This window comes from Pseudopipra pipra, chromosome 15 (genome assembly GCF_036250125.1).
Source record: "Pseudopipra pipra isolate bDixPip1 chromosome 15, bDixPip1.hap1, whole genome shotgun sequence".
Taxonomy (NCBI): domain Eukaryota; kingdom Metazoa; phylum Chordata; class Aves; order Passeriformes; family Pipridae; genus Pseudopipra; species Pseudopipra pipra.
Genome location: NC_087563.1, coordinates 3,252,844 through 3,277,338, shown reverse-complemented (window position 1 = coordinate 3,277,338; position 24,495 = coordinate 3,252,844). Strand labels below are relative to the sequence as shown.

At 44.9% G+C, this 24,495-nt stretch overlaps 1 protein-coding gene across 16 annotated transcripts in view; it reads left to right on the top strand.

The window, feature by feature from the left end:
• ANKHD1 (ankyrin repeat and KH domain containing 1) overlaps window positions 1–24,495 on the top strand; it is a 100,330-nt gene that overhangs the window by 67,801 nt on the left and 8,034 nt on the right. For 15 of the 16 annotated variants that reach the window (XM_064671496.1, XM_064671504.1, XM_064671501.1 and 12 more), the window contains 16 exons: window positions 3,558–3,703; window positions 3,840–3,951; window positions 4,776–4,921; window positions 6,379–6,521; window positions 7,321–7,534; window positions 8,732–8,907; window positions 9,468–9,630; window positions 10,764–10,859; window positions 11,124–11,240; window positions 12,210–12,384; window positions 12,735–13,188; window positions 13,618–13,695; window positions 15,155–15,301; window positions 16,702–16,812; window positions 18,280–18,429; window positions 18,733–20,342. In XM_064671496.1, the coding sequence (XP_064527566.1) occupies window positions 3,558–3,703; window positions 3,840–3,951; window positions 4,776–4,921; window positions 6,379–6,521; window positions 7,321–7,534; window positions 8,732–8,907; window positions 9,468–9,630; window positions 10,764–10,859; window positions 11,124–11,240; window positions 12,210–12,384; window positions 12,735–13,188; window positions 13,618–13,695; window positions 15,155–15,301; window positions 16,702–16,812; window positions 18,280–18,429; window positions 18,733–20,342 (4,038 nt within the window). The other variant, XM_064671505.1, reaches the window with a different exon arrangement.

The following is a 24,495-nucleotide window of genomic DNA, read 5'->3' as shown; positions in this document are numbered from 1 at the left end:
TGAGTTACTGTGTTTAGGATTGGTGTTTGGAGTAAAACTGGTTCCTGGGATAATCTGGAGTGAGAAATGGTGACTCATGAAAGGAGCCGCAGTTACCAACGTGCAGAAGCCTCTGTGCAGTAGCAGGTTACTGAGGAGCTGCATGGACAGGCTAAAAGGCTGCTCAGGCATGAAAAAGGATGGTTCTCTTTGTCCTAAAAATCCCAGTTGCTTTGAGGATAGGGGAAGGGAAATCCAAGCCCAGTATTCCTGGATGTCCATGCTCATGGCACGGCAGCAGTTGGGTAGACAGAGTTTCAGGCTACAGCTGAAATCTCATCCAGAGCTTTGCTCCAGGTTCTGTAAACGCATCCAGAGTTGTATAAAATACCAAGTTCTTGCTTTCTGTTGCTTTGCTCATGTTTCCTTTGATATTTTATCATAACTTTGGGAAATAGTCACCCATGTCTTTGGAGGCAGGTGTTCAGCTTCACACTGATACAAAGGCAGACCCTTGGGAACATTGCAAGCCCTTCATAGCATGTGAGGAAACCTGGATTTTGTCGTGTGTAGGATAACTTTTTTTTTTTAAACAAATCTTTTAAATACTGAAGCCTATGGGAACATCTAAAACCTATGTCACAAAACTAGCAATATGTGAAGATCACATTCCGAAAATGAATTTTTTTGAAATTTTTAATCAAAGCCTGACTATCATTGTGTCTATCAGTGCCCTTCCTGGTGTGAAGACAAAACACCTCTTCAGTAGGAAGCAATCTGCATGTTGGAAAGTTCTCCCCTTTTCTCCTCAGAGGGTGAAAGCCACCGATTTTAATTTGGTGTAGAGATGCTGCAGGTGCTCATCCACCTCAGTTGGGTCTATCCCCTCCAGCCATCCTTTCCTTGCAGCCATGGTGGGTTTATCCCCTCCAGCCAGCCTTTCCTTGGAGCCATGGTGGTTTTATCCCCTCCAGCCAGCCTTTCCTTGCAGCCATAGTGGGTTTAGCCCCTCCAGCCAGCCTTTCCTTGGAGCCATGGTGGGTTTAGCCCCTCCAGCCAGCCTTTCCTTGGAGCCATGGTGGGTTTATCCCCTCCAGCCAGCCTTTCCTTGGTGTTACAGGCAGTGCCAGTGCTGCCCTCACTGCTGAGCTGTGGTTCCACAGCCATTCCACGTTAATGCCACATTGGAACCATTGCTGCAAGGTCATCTTTAAGTTAAAAATCTGTATTTTGCTGTGTAACTTGGGCTGAGCTAAATCAGCCCCATGAAACTGGAGGCAGAAGTTCTCAGGTGTGTTTTGCTCCACGGGCCCATCTTGCTGATCACGCTGAGGGAATAAAAATCGACCGTTTGAAAGATCCTGCAATTCTGTAAACTTGGCAGTTATAGAGGGGATAATTAAATGGTGGGTGTTGTTAGGAATATTTGTTGTTAGATTTTATTTTAATTGGGGTATCAGTGCAGGGTTTCTGTGCATTTCTGCTGCCTTTGGTGTTCTCTCTCCTGTTTGACATCGTTGTTACTGTGCACGTGAAGTGCTTAACACACACTCACATGTTTTAAGCACATGATGAAAATCTGAAGTATGCAAGAAATACTTGGACATTTTCAGTCCTGGTTGTGAAATACAGAGAATTTGTGGAACCTGTGACAGCAACACTGAATATTTTACGTTAAGGACCCTTAAACTGGCTCCAGTGCACGCCCTGCTCTGCCTGCACAGCACATGCATGTGGTTTTACATGTATCTGTAGTTACAAGAATCTGAAAACATTGAGCCAGTGTCTTCCCTGAGGAAGGACCAGCTTGATTTCACAAAAGTCCTTAACAGGGTGATTTGGTGTCTTGTATTTTGGAAGGAATAATCTTTAGAAATGCAGTTATTACCATGCACTTCAGTGCATGGAGCAGGAAGACAATTGTGTTACATTAATTAATACCCATTTGCTGCTGTAAGTGGTAAATCCATAGCGAGCAGATGAAGTGGGAGCTTTTGTACTTGAAACTTTTGCTACAAACCTGGTTTGCTCGTGAAGGTTGTAAAGGGAATTCAGATCCAGTACTTTGTTGTTCAAATGTGGTGACCAAATGTTAATGCTGGTTTTGCTGATGCACAGAGGAGGATGCTTTACTTAAAAAATACAGCTGGAAACTGCCATCTTCCCAAATTTCAGTGACAGCCCTCCCCAAGTTTCCAGAACCCAATGGAAGGGACCCATCTAACTGTGCTCTGGTCTGTGTTTCCTTTGTCACACACAGGCTGAATTAGAGTATTAGTGGTTGTGTTGGGGATTTTCTAGGACTTTTCCACCTACGCTATTTTCCTGTGAGTAATTGCTGGCGTGTAATTTGTCAATGGAATGAGTAAGGTTGAGCTGGGAAAGGTTGGCAAAATTTTCCTCTTAAGTCATACACAGATTTGAGTTCATCCTTCATCTTCATTTAATGCTTGAAACACTTGGACAAAAGCAAAATGCTGCAGCTTATTTCTGACCTGTAGTTGTTAGTGTTTTCCTTCAGCTGCTTCTTCCAGAAGTACTGCAAAATACTCTGTGTTTTGGAATAACTAAAGCTCACCGGGTGCTCTGTCTGATGAGGCCACACAATAGAGACATTTGGCAATCCAGCAGTGACAGTACTTGTCAAATCCAGCTGCTCTATGAGCAGGAATTACTGTGACTAAAGAGCACATGGAATGAGTGTGTAGGTGTGTTAGACTTTCCTGGCAGGTAATCCCAGCTGAGCCTTCAGGGATCCAGGCTCTTCTTGGATTCTCATCTGGCTACAGAGGCAGGCAGAGGTGCTGGCCCCACAGTGGATAAGTGCAGGGAGATTTCTCTGCTTGTTCATTTAAAACTAGGTGGAAAAAATCCAATTCTCAGTTATCTATTTTTTTTAAAACTGTTATTTTTTAAAAATAAGATAAAGTTGCATTCCCTGTGTTGCTGAGCTACGCTGGATCTTCAGGATGACATCTTTTACAGGCTGTGCATCAATCAGAATAAATTTTAGGGAGCACAGTATTCAGCTTTCTTGTTTTTGTTGACTGCCCCCTCCTGTCTGCTTCCCTTCTGCCTTCCTGGGTTGGTTTAACGCTGAGACATGATTAATAGTGGGAATTGCTGTCAGTCATCTTGCTCTGAAAAACTTCTCTGGAGGCTGTGTGCACTAACCTTTACATGAAAAATTTTGAAAGTCCAGAATAAGTCTGTATTTCTGAACATTAGGTTGTGTGTTAGTGATAAATCATTTGCCTGTTTAGACTGAGCATATGATTGAACTCTTAACAGTGAAGGTTACAATTCGAAAAGGATAACTAATCACCTTCATAATTCACACTTGTAATGCATACAGACTAATTCATAAAATTATTTCCTAACTTACCACAGTTTGGAGATGATGCTTACACCGTTTAACTGCTGGAAAGCTGCTTTTTGTTTGTAGGAACACTTAATTTGTTTCCCCCCCTCGTCACTGTTTTGATATTACACCATTGCAGTTTTACGGGACTTAATATTTTTCGTATAAAGACACGACATTCCTGAGGGTGGATTAACAAGCTGGTGTTACTTTTCAGCTGTGAACAGCAGAGTGCCCAGTGGCTCCACCAGCTCCTCGCACACTACAGAGTCCCCGACGCCCGAGCCCTGCCCGCAGGCACCGAGCAATGTGCCCTCCCAGTCCGTGCTCCCCATGTACCCCTCAGTGGACATCGATGCACACGTGAGTGATGGCAGCTGGGTTGGAGTGCATTTGCTTCCTGAAAGGGGAAAAAAAAAATTGATCTAAGTGCTGCTGTAGAATTATTAAAGTTCTCTTTATTTTTAATTTCTGAATTTCTGTTTCTTTCCCCGTGCAGACTGAGAGCAATCACGACACTGCTCTGACCCTGGCGTGCGCGGGAGGGCACGAGGAACTCGTGTCCGTGCTGATCGCTCGTGGTGCCAACATTGAACACAGAGACAAGAAAGGTGAGTTAAAACAGTTAGAACAGTAGCACAATTTGAGCACGAACTGCGGCGTGAAACAGCCAACTTCAAAATGGTATTTGGGATTCGTTGCTTCAGAACCTCACCTGAGCTTGCAAAGAAATGTGTTCTTGCACTTCACGTGCCACACAAAGCCAGTGACACTGCGTGCACTTCTGCCTGCTTTTCTGAAAGGATATTCACCTGAGTGGGATCTTAAGCACATTTGGGAAACGTGAGGCACTTTGGGCTTTGTGATTCACTCCCTGCAAAAAAACCTTGGCAAGCCAGGGCTGATGGGGTAACCATCCAACCTTGGCTGACAGAGCTGAAGGGTAACAACAGTTGTCAGGTTGGGTATCGTTGTTCTCGGTAACAGAGTTCAACAAAATCTCCAATCTTTTAAAGCTGAGAGGGCAAAGCTATCACAGCACACACCTTGGAGCTCACACTGACCACTGGCAACCAGCAACACACGCAGGGCAGATGGGGTCACTGCTTGGAGCTTCATTGAATAGGAATTAAGCAGAAAACCGTGGCTTCTCCAGAGAGGGGAATTGGTTGGAACTTAATCCAAACTGGTCATTGCAAGCACTGTCTAGATTTTTTTTTGCAGAACCTTTCGCTGGAATCAGAGCCCGTGACAGGGGCAAAAGAGGTTTGGGAAAGGCTCTGAGGTTGTGGCCTATGCCAGGAAACCCCCAGTCTGAGGAAGACATACCTGAACAATAGAACTCATTATGAATTAACCCTTTTGTGCATTTCTGCTCCTTAACAACACTTGTGAGATACTCAAGGCTGCTTCTAACACCATGTCACATCACTAGGTTTTACGCCTTTGATTCTGGCTGCAACTGCTGGACATGTTGGTGTCGTGGAAATTCTTCTGGACAAAGGTGGGGATATTGAAGCACAGTCCGAGCGCACAAAGGATACTCCGCTTTCCTTGGCATGCTCCGGTGGACGCCAGGAGGTACAGACACGTGTCCTCAAAGGGCTTGAGTTGTTACTTGTGGATAGGTTTTATTTGTACAGAATTGGGGCTCTTCTGTTGATGATAAATCCTTCTTTTTTTCTGGGAGGTTTTTCACCTGTGTTAAGTGTAACTAATTTAAGGCCTTTTCTTCTTCCAAGAAAGGAAGAAGACATTTAAGGCTTTTTTTCTTCCCTCCCCTGCCCTGTCCCAGTTTTGTTAGCTAATGGTTGTGGTCACTTGTGATCACTTGTCTTCAGTCAGTGTGTCCTCACAAGGTAAGGACTCCTGTGAGGGCAGCAGAGATGTTTATTGAATAACTTTATTCACTGAACACTTCCCTTATGCATCTTCCTGCTCTCAAAACTGAAACAGCTGGTGCAGGCACACAGGGACAGCAACTGGAATTTTCTGTGGGCAGTATATGTCTTTGGGGCTGATGAGTGCAGATGTAATGCAGGGCACATTGCACCAGGCTTTTAAGGATGTCACATTTTTTGTGTGTGTTGTTATTGTCCAAATAATATTTGTTAAATCCTTCCTACTTCAGTCACATGCATACTTGCTTAGAAGATGGCATGGAGATAGCCAAGGGTTCCATGCTATATTAATTTAAAGATTCAAATAGTTGGACAAAATTGGAAAGTTTCCACTTTACCTTTGAATTGCAGATTTTTACTAGTAAAAGTACTTCTCACAAATAAAAGATGAGATCAGTGTGGTCTGTGAGAGCATTATATATTGAACAACTCAAGTCTTTTATTCTTCCTCTTTATTTTTTTTCCTTATGCCAGTATCTACCTCTTACATTTCTGGCTTAGCAACTTCTGAGGCAGCCTTATTTCTGACATATTTGGAAATCACCTGGCCTATGTTAGTAATAAAATGAGGTGCACTAAAGTGCAGTATATCACCCAAAATGTTTTAATTTCCCCCAGTTTTGTTTCTCTTAAGCAGCTTCTGATAGAGGTGTCCTTCCTCATGCTGGTCCCACTAACATCAGTCACTCTGATTTTTACCTCATGTTTTTTTGTAAAGCCCATGTAACACAGATGGTCAAACTTGGCTCAAGTGTCGTTTGAATTAAAGTTGTGTGAGTTTCTGAAAGAGGTGCTCAAACAGCGTGAGACGTTATGGGAGTGGGATAGATCCCTTGTTTACAAACTTGGAAGATTCAGAGGAAGAGCTTCACTGTAAAGCCTTGCATTTTTGTGTAGGTGGAACAATCTTTCTGGCAGACAAGTGCTCAGCTGCTGTGCTCATGGGCTGGGGAGGCTACACAGAGATAGGGGAAAGTCAAGTAGAAGAGGGTAGAGATATTCCTGTGGAATCTTGTCTATTGACAGGGGAAGCTGGTAGCACATTGGAAAGTTTGAAGTTGTGATGAGCATCCTTTCCCTCCCTGGATAACAGCAAAGGCCATGATATGTCTGTTAACACACGTGCTGTTTTTCCAGGTTGTTGATTTGCTGTTGGCCCGGGGAGCAAATAAAGAACACAGGAACGTGTCAGATTACACGCCATTGAGCCTTGCTGCATCTGGGGGCTATGTTAATATCATCAAGATTCTTCTCAATGCTGGGGCAGAAATTAATTCCAGGTAAGGTACCATGTCACCAGCTGAGCTCAGCATGGCACAGACACTCCGTGTTGGCTCCATACTGAGGCACAGGTTGGAATCTCAGGTGCTTTCAGAGCTCCCTGCAGCCTTTCTACACTGATGTTATCCTGTATGCTCATGTTATCTTAGTGCTTTTAAATTGCCTTTAGCCACCACAAACTTCATCTGACTTATACCTAAATTTTAAGGTAACATAGTTTGCAAACCTATTCTTTCTCTTTCCCTTTTCTACCATTTTGGGATCTGGAAGTCAAACTATTTCCAGTAGAACTGGGTAAAGGAACCAGCCAAAGTACTCAGGACACCTCTGTGTGTTTGTTTGAAAATACCTTTTCCAGGAAGAAGAACAAATTTACACAGCTATGTCTCTTAAGCCTCTTCTCCATTCATTTTAAGAAAAATCATATATATTCTATCACTAGATAGAGTGAGAGAACTCTTAAACAGAGAAAGTTAAAACTGCAGCTGTGCTAGAAACATGTTTGAATTAATCAGATGCAGCCTTGATTTTTAGTAAATGTAGCTTAAGGCTTATCTGTGCTTCAGCCATTAGAATGTCTGAAAGCTGAAATGTATTTTCCTTGTTTATAAATTGCAGTTGCCTATTGCATGTAGTTCCTCTCCTAGCCAATTAAAAATACTGCTATTTTAGATCAGTGTCTATATTTATATAGGTTATATGTTCTTTTCTGACATTTTGTTGCTCTTGGATACATTTGGAAAGCTCTTGGAGTTTTCCTCCAGCTCCGGGCACTGCAGTTGTGTTTCTTTTCCTTAGGACTGGGAGTAAGCTGGGAATTTCTCCTCTGATGTTGGCTGCTATGAATGGCCACGTCCCTGCCGTGAAGCTGCTGCTTGATATGGGTTCAGATATTAATGCCCAAATCGAGACCAACCGGAACACAGCCCTGACCCTGGCCTGCTTCCAGGGCCGGGCAGAGGTGGTCAGTCTGCTCCTGGACAGGAAGGCCAATGTCGAGCACAGGGCAAAGGTAAGGGGGGCACTCACCTTTCCTTGTGATTTATTGCCTCTGAGCCATCAAGTTTCTTCAAAGTTCCTGTGAGTTTGAGCCTCTCCAGCTCAGAGGAGTTATTACATCAGAGCATTTAAACGTTCTGAAATGTGTGGTTTCTTTAAAGAAAGAAAAAAAAAGGCATCAGTGATGAATTTTTTTGCATTAGGGAAAAGCTGACTGGTCCTTCTGAGCTCATAATGAAACTTAGATTCACTCTTTCTAAACTTGACGTGATACTCATTAACAGAAGAGATATTTTTACATACAAGTGAAGTCTAGGCAGGAAGAGAATAGTGTTGCTTGTGATTCTCATGTAGAGCAGACTTCTTGTCTACAACAGAAGTAGTGCAGTCAGACTTTTTGTTAAGATTTTACATTGCTGTAGAACCCGTGGCTTCAGTACTGTGACCTTCTGTGCCTCTGAAATGCTCCACAGGTCCCATCCTTTGGTGCTCTGGGACAGCTTTGTGTCTCCTGCCATAAAGCAAGCTTAAAGCTTGTGTAGACAGCCAGACTGATTTCCCCAGCACAAAGGAATTTTTGGTAACTCCTAAGGCTGCTGAAATAATTGCTGTGTCTGTCTACCCCGCCTGCTTCTGGAATGACTGTGGCTGGAGAAAAGGGGATATGGATAAAAGCCAGCTCTCAAATGGTCAGTTGGGCATGTTAGCAGCTGGTGTAAGTTTATTTAACAGTCTGGCCTGGCAACTAAGTTGGGCCCAGATCAGTCTCAGTGCTAAGGGAGGCTAGAGAAAAGCTATAAAAGCCAGTTTCTCAGTATTTTTGTAGAAACACTTGTGTCTTCATTTGAATCTGTTCTAACCTCTGTTGTAGAGATCCTGTTATAAACTTTGCTTTTGCTGTTGAGACAGGTATCTGGTGGCTCTTAGTGAACAGTTTGCTTGGGTTTGTATAAGTTGAAGCCCAAGAGTGTCTGGTTTTTGGGTTGGTTTTGTTTGGTTGGTTTGTGTGTGGGTGTTCTGTTTTGTTGTTGGGGTTTTTTTTGTTGGGTTTTTTGGGTATTTTTGAGACAGAGACTGCTTGAAGTTAGGCTCCTAAACTAAATACAGGCAGCTAAATAAAAAAATCTTATTTCCCTTTGTAGGAATCATTTATGTCTTATCCAAAGTGTATTGTACAGATTTCACAGAATAACTTGTTCTCTTTGCACAGACTGGTCTCACACCTCTGATGGAAGCAGCTTCAGGAGGCTATGCAGAGGTTGGAAGGGTTCTCCTTGATAAAGGAGCAGATGTGAATGCCCCACCTGTGCCTTCCTCAAGAGACACAGCTTTAACCATTGCAGCAGACAAGGGTCACTACAAGTTCTGCGAGCTCCTCATTAATCGGTAAATCGGGTCTTCTAATGAAGTGTTCAAGGGTTGGACAGGGCTCCGAGCAACCTGATCTCATGGGTGACATCCCTGCCCATGACAAGGGGATTGGAACAAGATGATCTTTAAGGTCCCTTCCAACCCAAACCATCTATGGCTTTATGATTAGTGGCACGTCCCTTCTGCTCATCCTCACTGTCACCTGGGGGGCAAAGCCTGGAAGCAGCTCTTGAGCTTTCCAAGCAGAACCCTGTGCGCTGCTAAAATCTCAAGGGGCTGCTTTGTCCTGTGGATAGTCACCACACTGATGATAATTTAAAGGTTGCTGGTTGCATACCTGTGGTGCAGTAGGTGACACAAAGTGCATGTTGGTTTCTGTCAGGGAGATTTAAATGATCCCCACAGCACGATGTCGGAAATGAAACAGCAAATTTCAGGGACAGAATTTCTCATATTTAGCCACTATATTTCAGTTATTAAAGTTCTATATCCAGTTGTACTCTGGTCTTTTGTGATCTTGCTGGCTTCCACCTTCACTTATCCTGTTTCCCTCTGTTCCACTTGTGTGTTTTCAGAGGAGCCCACATCGACGTTCGGAACAAGAAAGGAAACACCCCGCTGTGGCTGGCAGCGAACGGGGGCCACTACGATGTGGTCCAGCTGCTTGTCCAAGCAGGAGCAGACGTGGATGCTGCAGATAATAGGAAAATTACCCCTCTTATGTCAGCATTTCGCAAGGTAGGAGAGCAACATTTATGTTTTCAAAACAGTGCTTCTCGCTTGGGCTTGAATCTGAACGCTTGGCTTGGGAAGAATCGAATATAACTCAGCAAAAGGAATACTTTGGTAAAAATACCTGCCTTGACATAATCATAATTGCTGTACTTCACACAGATCCAGTTTTTGAGAGGTGAAAAAGCTGTTCCAGCAACCATATTCACTTTATTATGTCCAGTTGTACACTGTCCAAAAACTTCCACCGTTTGAGACTTTTGCCAGTTTGAGGTTTCCATAGTTCCCTTTACCTGTCTGGACTGTACTGCTTGTTTCAGTCCTGCTTTTGAGATGAACACAGCACCAGTCTGGAATAAGCTGTGCCAATTCCTTTGTGCTTCTCCTCTTCTGTTCCTAATCTGCTGTGATGGGACACTTTGTGTACTCGGCTCATTTGTCATCTACTGCCTTTTCTTCTTGGCAGGAAGAACGTTGCTTTGTGATGGTTTCATCAGTTGTGGTGTTGGATGCAAGGATCCTATATCACAGGAATTTATTCACTGTAGCTGCTTCCCCTTTAATGAAAGAGCAAATAAGTGTGCAGCTTTTTTGACAAACAGCCGTGCTGAGCATGCCACTGCTGTCTTCTTTCACACAACTTCAGAAGCAGCAGTTGGGTCCTTCGTGTGGTTGCACAGTGTATCCCAGTAGCAAAGGAATGTGTTTGCCAGGATAACATACAGGTGGCTCAGTTCCCTGATCAGAGTTACCTTGTAACTGAGCAGTCTAAGTTAGTTCCATGGTGTGAGTGGCAAAAGAGTGGATTGGGTGACAGATGGTGTCTAAAGAGTGTTGTCCTGGCTGTTACTGAAAATATGACGATCTGCTTCTTTCCTTGGGCCTGATTTGGTCCTTGTATTTTAAAATAAGAAATAACTTGTGCAAGAGCTTGTCTTTGCCACCTTGAAGCACAACAGTAGCTGTGCTGTCAGCACCAAGCAAGCAGCAACTGCCCTTCTCCCCAAACAGCAGCTCACCAGACATGTTCTTGCTTATTACGAGTCTTCTGCATTGGACTAAGAGATATCAAACCTGTATTTTGATGGTGAGTGTTGGCAATTGTATACAAGAGATTAGAATTTTCTTTGCTGTTCTAGGGGCACGTGAAAGTAGTTCAGTTCCTGGTGAAAGAAGTGAACCAGTTTCCTTCAGACATTGAGTGCATGCGCTACATAGCGACCATCACAGACAAGGTGAGCTGGAACTGGGGACCAGACCCTGCCCTGAATTTTCAGCAAAAATATACATGGGAAGTTTTTAAGTGTTCAAAAATTGAACTCTTTGCATGTCTCCTTCTTAATACAGAACTTAAAAAATAAATCAGCACTTACAGTCCTATTCCATGAAATAATTTGTATGTTTATGACTACAGGGGAGCCGATCTTTTGTTTTAGGGTAAACCTCACCCCTCAATTTGTAGTTTCTTATGGGTCTAGTAAGACAAGTTTGTATTCCAGGACCTGTTGAAAAAGTGTCACCAGTGTGTGGAGACGATTGTGAAAGCTAAAGACCAGCAGGCTGCAGAAGCCAATAAGAATGCAACTATATTGCTGAAGGAGCTAGACCTGGAAAAAGTGAGTAAAGCATTGCTGTGGTGTAGCAGAGTGGTTTGAACTGTGTGTGAAAACCCATAGGCTGTGTTTCCTTTGCTGCTTCTTGTGCTGTGACTGTGTGTTCCTTCCTCTAATATGTAGGTGAAGCACATGCTGAGGGTGGCAAATTATAACTGACTTCTGCTTCAGCCACTCCGTTGTCCTTTTTAGGAAAGCTTGGACTTAACAATAGTTTCCTTAGGCAGAAGCTCTCTGGGATCATCTCAGAGCAGAGGATGTGGGACTAAGGGAGGTCTCCAGTCTCATGGTGTGTTTATGTGTGTGTAAATCATAATCCATAAGCATTTTATGGACTTCAGTGCAGTTCTGTTCAGAATTGAGCAGGTAGTGGGGAAAATCCCCTTCTCCCTCACTGAGAATACTGTGCAGTGTCCTGAAGTAAAGCACTTATACACTCTTTAGTGGGCTCTCTTTTATGATGTTCTTACAATTTTTGACAAGTTCCACATTAGTGTATTAACACACATCAGTTGCTGTGCATAACTACAGTGCAACATAAATGACTGATTCCATATATTTAAAAAGTGGTTAAAATTAGAGCAGTTCTATGTAAAATACTCTTTTGAGTACTGACTGTTGAATCAAAGATGTGAACATCACTGCAAAAATATTGCTGAGGTTATTAAATATTTGTTTGAGAAAGGACTGAGAGGATGAGAGATTTTGCTGTTTTTCCAGCAAAACTGTATTTTTGTAATACCTCTGTTTTGGTTGTTATTTTGTTGTTATTCCTTAAAGTTTTTGGACCAGCTAGTCCTGTTGTTCCGTAAGGTCTGCCCAGTTTCTATGTAATGATTCAGTATGTGACATTCTAGTTCATCCTGCTCTCTCCTTTCTCCCTTCCCTCAGATTTCTAGGGAAGATCTGAATTATAAGGATAATTTAGTCTGTGTGAAAATGTTTAAATATTCATCTTTTTCTCCTACATAGTCAAGAGAGGAGAGCAGAAAACAAGCTCTTGCAGCCAAAAGGGAGAAAAGGAAGGAAAAGAGAAAGAAGAAGAAAGAGGAACAAAAAAGAAAACAAGAAGAAGATGAAGAAAACAAGCCTAAGGAAACTCTGGAACTGCAAGAAGATGACGATGAAGAAGAAAATGACGATGAAGGTAAAGAACAAGTGTTTCTATGAACAATGTAGTTGTGGGGGTGCCTTTTTTTAACTGTCAAGGGAATGTGTTTGAAAGCTGGTCTCTCTTACTGTGGCAGTGTTGCATGGCTGCTGCCCTGGTTCTTCCCTCCACAGTCTGAGTTCCTGGCAAAACTCCTTTGTTCACTTTTTTGCCCCCCTTCATTTGTTCATGAGAGTCTTTCACTCTTGGAGGATTTACACCTAAATGTAGTGCAGGTATTCTGACAGCTCAGCAAGGAGCATAACTTGAGCTGTAGTGTGTGTTCAGTCAGGGCACTGACTTCTGTACTGTGTGGGTTCTGATTGTACATCAACTGTTTTTTTCAGTGGAGCAAGAAGTTCCTATAGAGCCTCCAAGTGCAACTACTACAACTACAATTGGAATTTCTGCAACATCAACTACCTTCACAAATGCCTTTGGGAAGAAGAGAGCTAATGTGGTGACTACCCCCAGCACAAATAGAAAAAATAAGAAAAACAAAACAAAAGAGACTCCTCAGAATATGCAGATAATTTTGCCAGATCAGCATATATCTCTAGCACAGCAAAAAGCAGATAAAAATAAAATAAATGGAGAGCCAAGAGGCGGTGGTGCAAGTGGGAACAGTGATTCAGATAACTTGGATAGCACAGACTGCAATAGTGAAAGCAGCAGTGGAGGGAAGAGCCAAGAGCTGAACTTCACGATGGACACGAACTCCTCGGAGCGGCGCTATGCCTCACTGCTCATCCCCTCTCAGGAAGAGAAAACCAGCACCTCAGCTTCCAAAACACCAACCAGGTGAGACTGCCCTGTTCATTCCTTAATTCCTTGTTGTTTCACAAGGTTTTCACCTATACCAGTAGCTTAAGCTCTCCACCAAAAGGTACATCCCCAAAGCTTGGAGAGCTCAGTCTGCTTTATTCGTGTAGCTCTTAAGTAACACTGTCAAGTGTATTGAACACAACCTCTTTAAAATGGTAAGGGTAAAACTTTTTGGCATTTCTGCCTGATTTTAAATACTATTTGAGCAAAATGACTCTCTGGGCTCTTTAAGCATCTGTGTTTCAGTGTCAGCTTTATTAGAATATATTTTAAAGTGAATAAGCTGGGACTTTAAGGAAGTACCAACTTTACTTATCATCCATTTACAGAAGTGGTTTTGTGACCTGTTGACTGTTTTATGGTTTCATCATTAATTCATTTGACTTGCAATCTCTTTGTTTGAAGGAAGGAAGAAGTTGATGACTCTGAGCATTTCACCTGCCAGGTGGATGGCCAGTTTGATTTAAGCTTGTCGAGCCAGAGGTGAGAGCCATAAGAATTCGGGGGACATACAGGACCATGTGAACAGTTTGGAAGATCATTCAGTTCCCAGGGAGTGTTCTGATAATTTTTACAAGACCATTTTCTGAATAGCTCATTGGTCTGAGTCAGAAACCGTAGATCCCCTTGGGTCTTGTAGACTTTGTTTATTTTTACATCTAATTAGTACGAGTCTGATCCTCCATAGCTGTGTTTCTAATTTCCATTTCCTGCACTGAGGGAGGGGAGAGGGTACAGGGGATGATCTGCAGGATAGTGGGCTGACTGAGAACCCATCTTCAATAAAAATACACACACTGTGGCATCAAAAAGGGCAAAGAGAGAGGGCTGTGGTCAGACTGACTGAGGAGTTTGTCTGGGAGTGGGAAGAGAGTTGGGATTTTCTTTTTTCTTTCTCCTTTTTTCTCCTCAAAGTTAGGTGCAGAAGTAGTAGATTCATCAGCCCTTGTAGTTGGGGGGTGTGTTTTGAGCTTGCCTTAGGAATGTTAGAAGTTGGAATTTGCCTCTGTTCTGACCTATGAACATGAATTTTTCAGCCTTGGCCCTTTCATCCAAGGTCTGCTACAAGAGTTGCAGGGTCCTGTGCAGTTCTCTGCAGCAGGACGAGCTAAATGCACACTTCTGACTCCTTGTTAGAGGTGGTTCTTCTGTTAGATAAAGTACACTGAGGAATCAAACATTATGTAAATGGGACTATAGTTATTGACTTCTGCAGGTGCTCTTTGGCTCTTGCACTAGGCAGACTTTGTCTCACAGTCATTTCTAAATTTTTACCCTTCCTGAGTTGCTGTTCTCTTTAATCACAGACATGCTGATGACAATGCTGCTGTAATTGAAACCAAAACTCAGACTTCATAGCAATGCTCTTCTGGAAAAATAACTAGATATTTTCAGATAAAGCAGGGAAAAGCTTTTAAAGTTTACTCTGGTATTGATATTCCCCAGTGGACTTTTTTCTATCACATGCATGTTCTTGTTCTCTTTGCCTCAGTTTTCATTATCTGAGGACAGGTTCTCCACAGAACTTTCAAATGCCTTGGGTAGGTGTATTATCAGAGAGCTAAAACTTACTAAGGTAAAGAGAGGAAATGCTGCCATCTTAAAAGCTTCATTGTCTAAACATTGCTTTTCAAGAGGGGAGAACACAATATAGACACATAATCAGGAGGTGCCTGAGTGGCTGTGTACCACCTATTACAAACTATTCTATTCTTAGTCCTTCTGGTATTATTTAATTCACTTTAACATTGTGCTTTTTGGAGGAAGGGCATAGTTTTGACTAAAAGGTAAAAAATAGCCCTCCCCAAAGTCACCTAACAGTTATTCCAGATAGAAAATAAGAACAAAAACAGTTCATGCTACTAGTTTCAAGCTGCAGAAATGTAAACTTAATGCTGTAATTTTATTCTGTGATTTGTAATTAGCACATTTCTGTTCCCAGACTTGATGGTGAAGGTCATTCGAATTCCTTGTCGACTACTTATAAGTCTGTTTCCCTGCCTCTGACCTCTCCAAATGTAAAGCTGAATCTGACCAGTCCAAAAAGAGGCCAGAAAAGAGAAGAAGGCTGGAAAGAAGTGGTTAGAAGGTAAAGACTTTAATTCTGTATTTAAAAACTGTCAGTGAACTTTTTAGCTTGTAAACCATTCTCAAATACAGAATGTCCAGCAAGGTTATATAATTCCAGAATTAACTTACGAAAAATCTACCCCCCCCTTACTCTTGCAGTGCTGTGAAAACCAATTGCAGACCTAATTTGTAGTGACTCCTCACTAACTTAACGTCAGCATGACATGAACATTTTATTTGGTACGAGGGTTTTCTTCTCCTGTGAGTTCAGTGGAGTAAAGATAAAAGGAGAAGGGAGCAGAGGGCAGTGAAAAGCCCTACAGCAGATGATTGCACGTGAACTAAGGGCAGGATGGATGTGAGTAGAGGAGAGATGGATGATCTCTTCAAGGCCAGAATTCACTGTGCTTTGAGCAGTGACCTTGATCACTTGTTCCGTGGAAAATTTATTCACCCAAATGTGAGTGGTTGGAGGTACAGTGAGATTTAAAGGTTTTCTGTGAAGCAGACTTTTCCTTTGAAAATGTACTGGGGTTTATTGTATAGCCATTAACACCCCAGTATCTTTCTTGTAACCTTTATCATATCTACTGCTTGTAACTAGAATGGTCATCTGGCTTTCCTCTTTTTGTTCTTTTTATCAAAAAGGAATGCAGCACAAACATACAGTTGTCAGATGCTTTTGGCTGCTCTTATGAAGCTCTCCTGCTTTTCTTCAGTGGCAGTGACCAGATATGCTCACTTTGGGGAATTTCAGGCTGTGTGCAAAGAACATAATTGTACAGAGAATTTAATGCTTTCAGATCAGGGGAAGCCACAGACTGTTCTTAATAAAGGTTAAAAAGGCAGCTTAATATGAAAATTTAGGTGTTTGAACCCTTGGAGAGTTGGTTCGGCCTCTGCTTTTTGATGTGGTCGCCAGTGGGGCTCTCCACAGTGCCATGGCCTTGCTGGGTGTGTGGTAGCAGCCTGTGCCCCTCTTGGGCAGGAACCCTCCAGACAGCAGCTGATCCACCTCTGACCTGGGGCTGCTCCAGCTCTCCTGGGGCTCTCGAGTCTCACCAGCTCAGCTCAACTGCTCACCTGGGTGTTGTCTGCTCTTCTGGCCGTGGCAGGGTTCTAGAGATGGCATCCAGAACCCACCCTGTCCTCCTTCCCTGTGCCATGAGGAACATTCCATACAGTTCTGCACTGGTGTTTGCTGTGCCCTGGCTGATGGAAGTGTGTCCTGCCAAAGAGCTTTGTTGGTGACCACAAACGCGCGGTCGCGGTGCCCGGGAGCTGCACGGCTTCCTCTCCCAAAACCTCTCCTGGTCTCAACAAGAATCCTTCTCCTTCCCTTTCCCCGTGAGTGATCCCCCAGCTAGAAAGGATGTCTATCAAAGTAACGGATGCAAACATCCCTTCTGCCCCTGACAGGCAAGTGGGCAGAGTTTTGAAAGACCCTCCCCCCAGCAACACTCTGCAGCCAACACCGATTGAGCAATTCCAGCTGCAGAGAGGAGGGCGCTGCTGTTCCGGAGCAAAAAGGTACTGCTTGGGACACTTCTCCAGGTCAACACCATCAGCCTTGGCAGGGAGGGAGGGAAAGGACTGTGGGTGATGGGTGGGAGGGGACTGGGCACTGGAGTGGGCTTTCTTGGAGGAGAAATGTCTCCCTGGGGTTCCCAGTGGGCTGAGGTGGAAGCAGACCAAGGTACAGTCAGGAGCCCTGTGAGCAGTGTGGGTGTTCTTGAAAGTTAGGTGATGATGGAAACTCTGGTTTGATAGGGAGTGACTGGGATGTCTGGCTTGAGAGAGAAGCCTCGGGGTTGGAGGGGGGGAAGAAAACCCAAAGCAGGGAGCAGCTGTGGGATAGAACTGGGTGCATACTCTGAAGTTTTGGAGATGGCAAAGGTTGTGGTGTGCTGTCTTGGCAGGAGAGGGGGAAAGAAAACCAGCTTGGCAACGTGAGGTGATGCTTTAGAACATTTCCTTTTATTTAGATGTTTTGAATAAAAGGTGTTTCCTTTAAGTCCTGTTAAGTGAGAAACAATTTCCTGAGGATCAAGAACTGGAATAGTTTCCAGGACTGGAATAGCTCCATGGAGCTGGCAGCCTTTCCAGGGGGTTGTAGGGATCTGTCCCGTGTTCAGAGGCACTTGCACTGTGATCAGTGGTTTCTGAACTCCCTTTGAATCCCCTCTAACTGTTCGGCATTGAGCCAGGCACATCACTAGCAAGCCTGAAGGCAGTGTATGAGTGCCAAAGGTCCACACCATAAAGTTTGGGGACAGTGGTGGCCCAGAGACCATGGCTGGGGTCTGGATGCAAGCAGAGCTCGTGTTCCAAGAATTCCCAATACTGTGTGTGTGCACTGACCACGTGAATCGGGAAAACTCTAAACTGACTGACTCTGGTGACAGCGTTGTGGTCTGACAGGGAGCCTGTTTCTGCAAGTCTTGGCTGCCATCACAGGGGCTTCCAGCAGCTCCCTAAATCCCAGGCCTGCACACCTTCACCATCTGCCACTGCCATTGTTTGTTGGTGACTCAGCACTTCCTGATCTTGAGGTCTGAAAGAGATGAATACTCCAAGGTTGTGGATGCAGCCATATTACAGAGCTGATCACTGGGAAAACATTGGAAAGCCACCACCTCCTTGCTATAATAGCCACGGGCTTTTATATTTGAAGCAGCGCTGTTTATGTAAGTTTAGGTTGATAAGCTAAGGGTTTGTCTCACTTTGGAGAGGTACACAAGATAAGATAAAAGCCAGAAGTGTTTCTGAAGCAATGTGAGGCACATATATCTGTGTTACAGTAGTGCTGGAATAAATGCTTCTGGAGAGCCCTTGTCAGGTACTGAGGATGAATAATTTGAGTGGAGGAGTTTGAGAAGGCTCCAAAGGGTGAAGAAAGTATCAGCAGAAAACCACTTACTGCCCTGAAACTTAAGAATATTGCTTCAGCCACTGTCAGACAATGCATTTCACAGATTTCTGATCTTTGTGATACAGGTCAAAGAAATTATCAGTCCCAGCTTCTGTCGTATCTAGAATAATGGGAAGAGGTGGGTGCAACATCACGGCAATTCAAGATGTCACTGGCGCCCACATCGATGTTGATAAGCAAAAAGATAAGAATGGAGAGAGGATGATCACTATAAGGTACAGTATCTTGAAATGAAAGTCTTGAGTTGCTCCACGGTGTCATTTCTTGAGAAGCTTGTTTGCTTTTTAAGGCAGGACCTATTTAGCTTCTTGGTACTGAATACAGCACACATTCCTGCTGCCAAGATATGCTGACAGTTGACTTCAGAGATAATCCTTAAGATACACAGAAGTCAAGAAATAACTTACTGGAGTAAACATACAGTAGACTTACGGATCAGCCTGAAACTGAGGCTGTGGAATGTTGTGCAAAGTGGGGTTTCCTTTTGCAAAAGATAAACCTGTTTGTATTTAATCTAGGGGTGGTACAGAGTCCACGCGATACGCAGTGCAACTCATCAATGCCCTTATTCAAGATCCTGCCAAGGAACTGGAAGACTTGATTCCTAAAACCCACATAAGAACGCCTGCTTCGAGCGCCAAATCAATCCATGCAAACTTTTCATCTGGAGTCAGCACTGCGACTGCTTCCAACAAGAACTCCTTTCCTCTCGGAGCGCCGCCCCTCGTCACGTCGCAGTCATCGACGCTGTCGACCTTCCAGCCTACCAACAAACTGAACAAGAATGTCCCTGCCAACGTGCGCTCGTCTTTTCCGGTGTCTCTTCCTCTCGCTTACTCTCACCCTCATTTTGCCTTGCTGGCTGCCCAAACTATGCAACAGATCCGGCACCCTCGCTTACCTATGGCCCAATTTGGAGGAACCTTTTCACCTTCACCGAACACTTGGGGACCATTCCCGGTGAGACCAGTTAACCCTGGCAGCACAAACAGCTCTCCAAAGCATAATAGCTCGAGTCGTGTAGGTAGCCAGAATGGAAACGTTTTGCAGACGGAGTCTCCCGGATTAGCTACGTCCAGTTGTCCCGTTACCGCCTCGTCTGGAGCTGCTTCCACCCAGCCGCTGTGCGTGACCAGTAACCGGACTCCCTCCTCGGTCAGGAAGCAGCTCTTCGCCTGCGTTCCCAAGACGAGCGCTGCAGCCACAGCCATCTCAACTGTGACGAGCACCTGTAGCACTCTGCCCTCAGCTCCCTCTGCTTCCCCAAACAACGGGCAGGTGCCCACGGCGTTCCTGCCATCCAGCGCTCCGCCGGCGCAGCATTCCGCGCTGAAGGCGGACTCGTTCTCGGCTGTCTCGGCGCCCAAGGAGAAGGTGCCGACCCCGGAGCAGCCGCCCGCAAACGCACCAGCTTCGGTGGCGAGCAGCTGCAGTATGTCAGCCAGCAGCAGCTCAGGGGGCACCGAGACCCGCCCCTCGAGCAGCCCTGCCCCGCTCAGTAACGCCCAGGAGGAGATACTGCCAACCAGCATGTCGGAGATCAGCCCTTCCATGTCGATGCCTTTCTCATCCAGCTCAGAAACTGCTCCTTTAAGCTTAGCGTCGCCCAGGTCAGTCGTTGCAGATAATCAGGACAACAGTAACTTACCTCAAGTAGCTGTACCAGCACCTCGAGTTACTCACAGGATGCAGTCCAGAGGTTCTTTCTATTCAGTGGTACCAAATGCAAACCTCCATCAAGATCCTCAGTCTATTTTTGTTACGAATCAAGTTCCTTTAACACCTTCTCAAGGTCCACCTGCTGCAGTGCAGCTTTCATCAGCCATGAACGTTATGAACGGTTCTCAGATGCACATTAACCCAGCAAACAAATCATTGCCTCCTGCCTTTGGGCCAGCAACGCTCTTCAATCACTTTAGTAGTCTTTTTGATAGCAACCAGGTGCCAGCTAACCAAGCATGGGGAGACTGTCCACTCTCTACCCGAGCAGCAGCTGACCCATCTTTCACTGTTCAGTCTACCTTTCTGAATAACTCTGTGCTAGGACACGTGGAAAACGTCCATCCTGACAACTCCAAGGCTCCTGGTTTCAGGCCACCTTCCCAGCGGGTTTCAACTAGTCCTGTAGGTAAGTCATTAAGGTCATGCACTGGACAAAATTCTTCAGCCATTGCACTTTGATCATCTCAAACTGATAGAGGAGTAGTCTGCAAATGACAGTCGGAGAATGCTTGTGTAATGAGGATGGCCTGTTTTTTCCAAGTGCTCTTTAAAATGTTGATGATTTTTTTCTTCTTCAGCTCTTCTAGGTTCTTAGGTGTTGGGAAGATTGCAGACATTGCGTTGCTTGTCCTCTGTAAGACACAGTAATGCTCCCACCAGTTTGTAGAATAGCACTGATTTTAGGGTTTGGGTTGGAATGGAACACAGTGTGGGGTGATACCAAACCTGAGGACATGTGGAGGTTCCAGCTGCAGCTGGAACAGTATGCATGTGTTCCATATTTTATGTGAGACACCGGTTTGACTCAGTGAGGGGAAACTCTCTGTGCCTTTTGATTCCTGATACAGCTCTGGGATTTTAGTAAGCTTATTTTGTGCTTTGGGAAATTGGTGTGCTACTGCATGGGGTGTTTTATTAGGAAGTTCAGTGTAGCAGTCCAAGCTTATCTGGATTTATTTGAGATGGGTTAGGAGCACTGACATTGAGCTTCCTGCCCTTGCTGTGCTCTGCCTCAAGGATCTTAGCGTTCCAGCTATGTTGCAGACAACTGGCTGCACCCATTTGGCTGGAAGGGGCACTCAAGAGATCTATTCTGTGCCACCCTTTGCCCTTGCCATGATGGCTGTGGGGTGCCCTGGGGTAGCTGGAGAGCCTTAACCACACAGCATGTTGGGTATTTGGGCTGATGCTGGGACAGAACTCGAATGCTGGGCTGGGACAAGTCAAGTAGTTTGACTTTCAGACTAAAGCAGAAGGGAGCATTTGGAAGATGTGATGGTGAGGAAAGAAGGTTTTCAGCATTTCTGCTCCTTTCAGTTCATTTACAAACATGCAGGACTTCTGCAAACTAGAAAGCTTCTCTCTGACTGGCTTTAACCACAAAACTGGGGGGTTTGCTATGACTGTAGTTTCCTTAATAGTTTGATTTGGGCTGTATAGCTCTGCAAAGCCAGGGCACACCTAGAGCTCTGAGCCCCATCCAGTCTCAGCCTAGGAAGCAGAACCAGATGTGGAAGGTAAAATAACTGGACCTTGTTCGTCAGAGAGTGTTAATAAAGAGCTGCCAGACCCTCAGCAGGCTCCAGAAACACTTGACAATGGCTCAGCTTTTCCTCTAAACTGGGAGTTGGCTGTTGCTGACATAACCCCTGGGGCTGGAAGCCTGTGGCAAGTGGGATCTGCTGATTTCTCTGCCCGTGGCACCCTGTGTGTGCAAACACTGACTGAGACTTCCCACAGCAGCAAAACATTTTGCTGTTTCCTTATGCAAAGGTCATCTCTTTGCTGTGGGGGTCCTTTATATATCCTTAAATGACTGCAAGTATTTAAAAGGCAGTGTAAATCTGTTTCTGCCCCCTGCATTAGGAAGGTTAGGTAGGTAGCCAAGGAGAGCTCATGCAGTGGACTTTGGGGAGATTAAGTGAGAAGTTCTCAACTGAAGCTCAAAAATATTTGGACAGAATATGCTTTTTCTGAGCTGGGATTTGATTAGGATATTGCAAAGTGAAGAAAAACTGCAAATAGGTAGGTGTGCTGCTGAAATTGTGCTTGGCAGGAGTGACTGGTTAGTCAGGTCCTTAGTTGATTCATTTAACGTTCTTTTACTTTCCACTGCTTTTGATCACCTTTGTTTCAGAATCTAAATTGTCCCTCACACAGGTTTAGGGGAGCCTGGGGAGAAGGGGGTGTTTGGAAGGTGTGATAGTGAGGAAAGGAGTGGGCACAGTAGGCTGAGGACTTCTCCAACACCTTCCCTCAGAGTCCAGGTGTGGTCTGTCCATCCATCTCATTCACTGGCTTGTCCCCAGCTCAGCCTCCAAGGTGGGTTGAACTGGGAACTCCCATGGCTGTTTCCACAGGGCTCAGTGACAGGGTTCATGAGATTTTGGGAAGGGGCAGAAGGGCCAGTCACTGCTGGCTCATCCTTTGGCCAGCAGCAGCACCATGGACAAGGAGCAGCCTGGGCCTGGCCTGGCAATTCCGTGTGCTGAGAGGGGATGGTAATGGCTTTGGAGCAGATGGACACCCATCCTCTGATCTTGGATGTGACTCTACACCTCAGGGAGCAGGGGTGTGTCTTTTGTGCCTGTCTTGCACAGTTGAGCCCTGGAAATTTTTCAACAAATAACATTCCTTGGTGACCACCTCTAAACTGATTTGGTGGAGATTTAATGTTGTTTGTGCACTAAAGCAGCCTTTTCTTAACAGATTCTCACCTCAGGGTGAAGTTTGGGTACTCTGCTTTTCCTGTTTGTGGGTAAGCTCAGCTACAGCTTGAGTTTTCTCTGCTTCACTAGTTCACCAGGCACAGATACCCCCTGCAGATCTTATGGACTGTGGATCTGCTCTGGAAATGGCCTATTTGTCCCACATTTTAGGTCTCTTGTCCTGGCAGTTTGCAGATTGAGGGCAGGCTTAGCCCAACCATCTGGGGAGGCTGTGGAGAAGACCAAAAGAAATCTACTTGTTACTTCTTTCCTCTGCATTTTAAGAAGGGGTTTGAGATCTGGCTTATTAAAAGAAGTCTTAAAACTTGAAATATGCCAACTTAAGAAGCAGCACCTGAGTGTGGAATTGTGTGAAATGGACTCTGTTTCACATGGAGTGACCGAGTGTTGGGGCTGTTCCTCTAAAGCTGGAGGTAGCCCTTGCAATAAGCAGCATCTGCAGAAGTGCCTGGTGGCTTTGATAAGCTGAATTTTGAGCAGAGTTTGTGTGAGATCAATACACTCCTCTCAAAAGCTCAGTTATGCTTCCAGAGTACGATGAGGAGTTTGAGTTCATGGCCCAAGTAACTGCAGAAGATTTTAGTGTTACAAAACCTGACTTTTTTGGTAAGTACATGAATAGGAAGCTCGTTACTGCAATCAGAATTTGGTAAGTCATTGTTCAGAATAGCTATTTTTAATATCGAGCCAGTTTTTCATCCACTTTAAAGGAAAGACAAGATAACGATAAAAAGTATTCTTTATGACCTGAAAACTCTGGATTTGTGGATCTCTGGCTGTCACACTCCCTTCAGCACATGGAACATACCCAGGAGTGCTGAAGTGGTCTTGCCTGTCCAGTTGTTGCACTTCAGAAGCTGTGTACCCATCATCCTCCTGAGCCATCCAAAGACACAGCTGGGCATCCCTCTCCTGCAGAAGAACTGTTTTTGTCATAATCCCTGCCTTGTTCTCTGTTTAGGAACCCAGCAGTGCCCGTGGGCAGCAGCACCTCTGTTACCCTTCTGTTTGGGGCAGACTCGGGGTCTTTGGTGGCTTGTCAGCCAGATGACAGCTTCTGTTTTGATTTGTGGTGGAATTGGTCAGCACAGGGGCCTTTTTGGCTGCCACATTTGTGGGTGGAGGGTTGGCCAGAGTGTCCTGTCCATGGCTCCATGGGAGATGCCCAGGGAGGGCCCTGGGCTGCAGGTGCTGGAGCCAGTCTGTAACTCCAGACAAACTCAGGTCAACCCCAGTGCAGTCACAGGCATTGGGGTCCTGCACTTCGTGCTGTGACAAACCTGAGAAGACTGTCCTGCCATGCTGGGGTCCCTCAGCTGAGCACCCTGTGTTCCAGCAGCAAGGGGGGTTGTATTTCTCCTTGGCTGTAAGGGAGACTTCTCTTTTTAACCTTTAGGCTAGTGAGAAAAGTACCTCCTTCAAATCCAGCAGGTCATTTCTGTCCATGTGAGTGGGTTGGATCTGGCACTTCTGGAAGCAGTTAAGGTTGACTTGGTTGATAATACTGGGGGGGAAAAGACCTGGCTTTCAGGAACTATCCAGGTGCTGAAAGGTGCCCCTCTAGTCTGTGACCTGAGGTACTGCCTGGCACCAACTGCTGTTTGTGCTGGGGTGTGAGTAGGTACAGCCTTCAACCTCGCTCTGCAGCAATGTAGGCTGGTCCTGGTTGTGGTCATTTTGAAATGTTTAAATGGTTTTGAAACTAATCTTGTTTAATAGGCCCTTGAAACTAAACCCAAAACTCAGGTGAACATATGGCCATGCCCGTGTCTGCTTTCAGGTAATAACGTGTGATAAGAGCTTTGACAGCGTTTTGGAAAAGTACTTAAA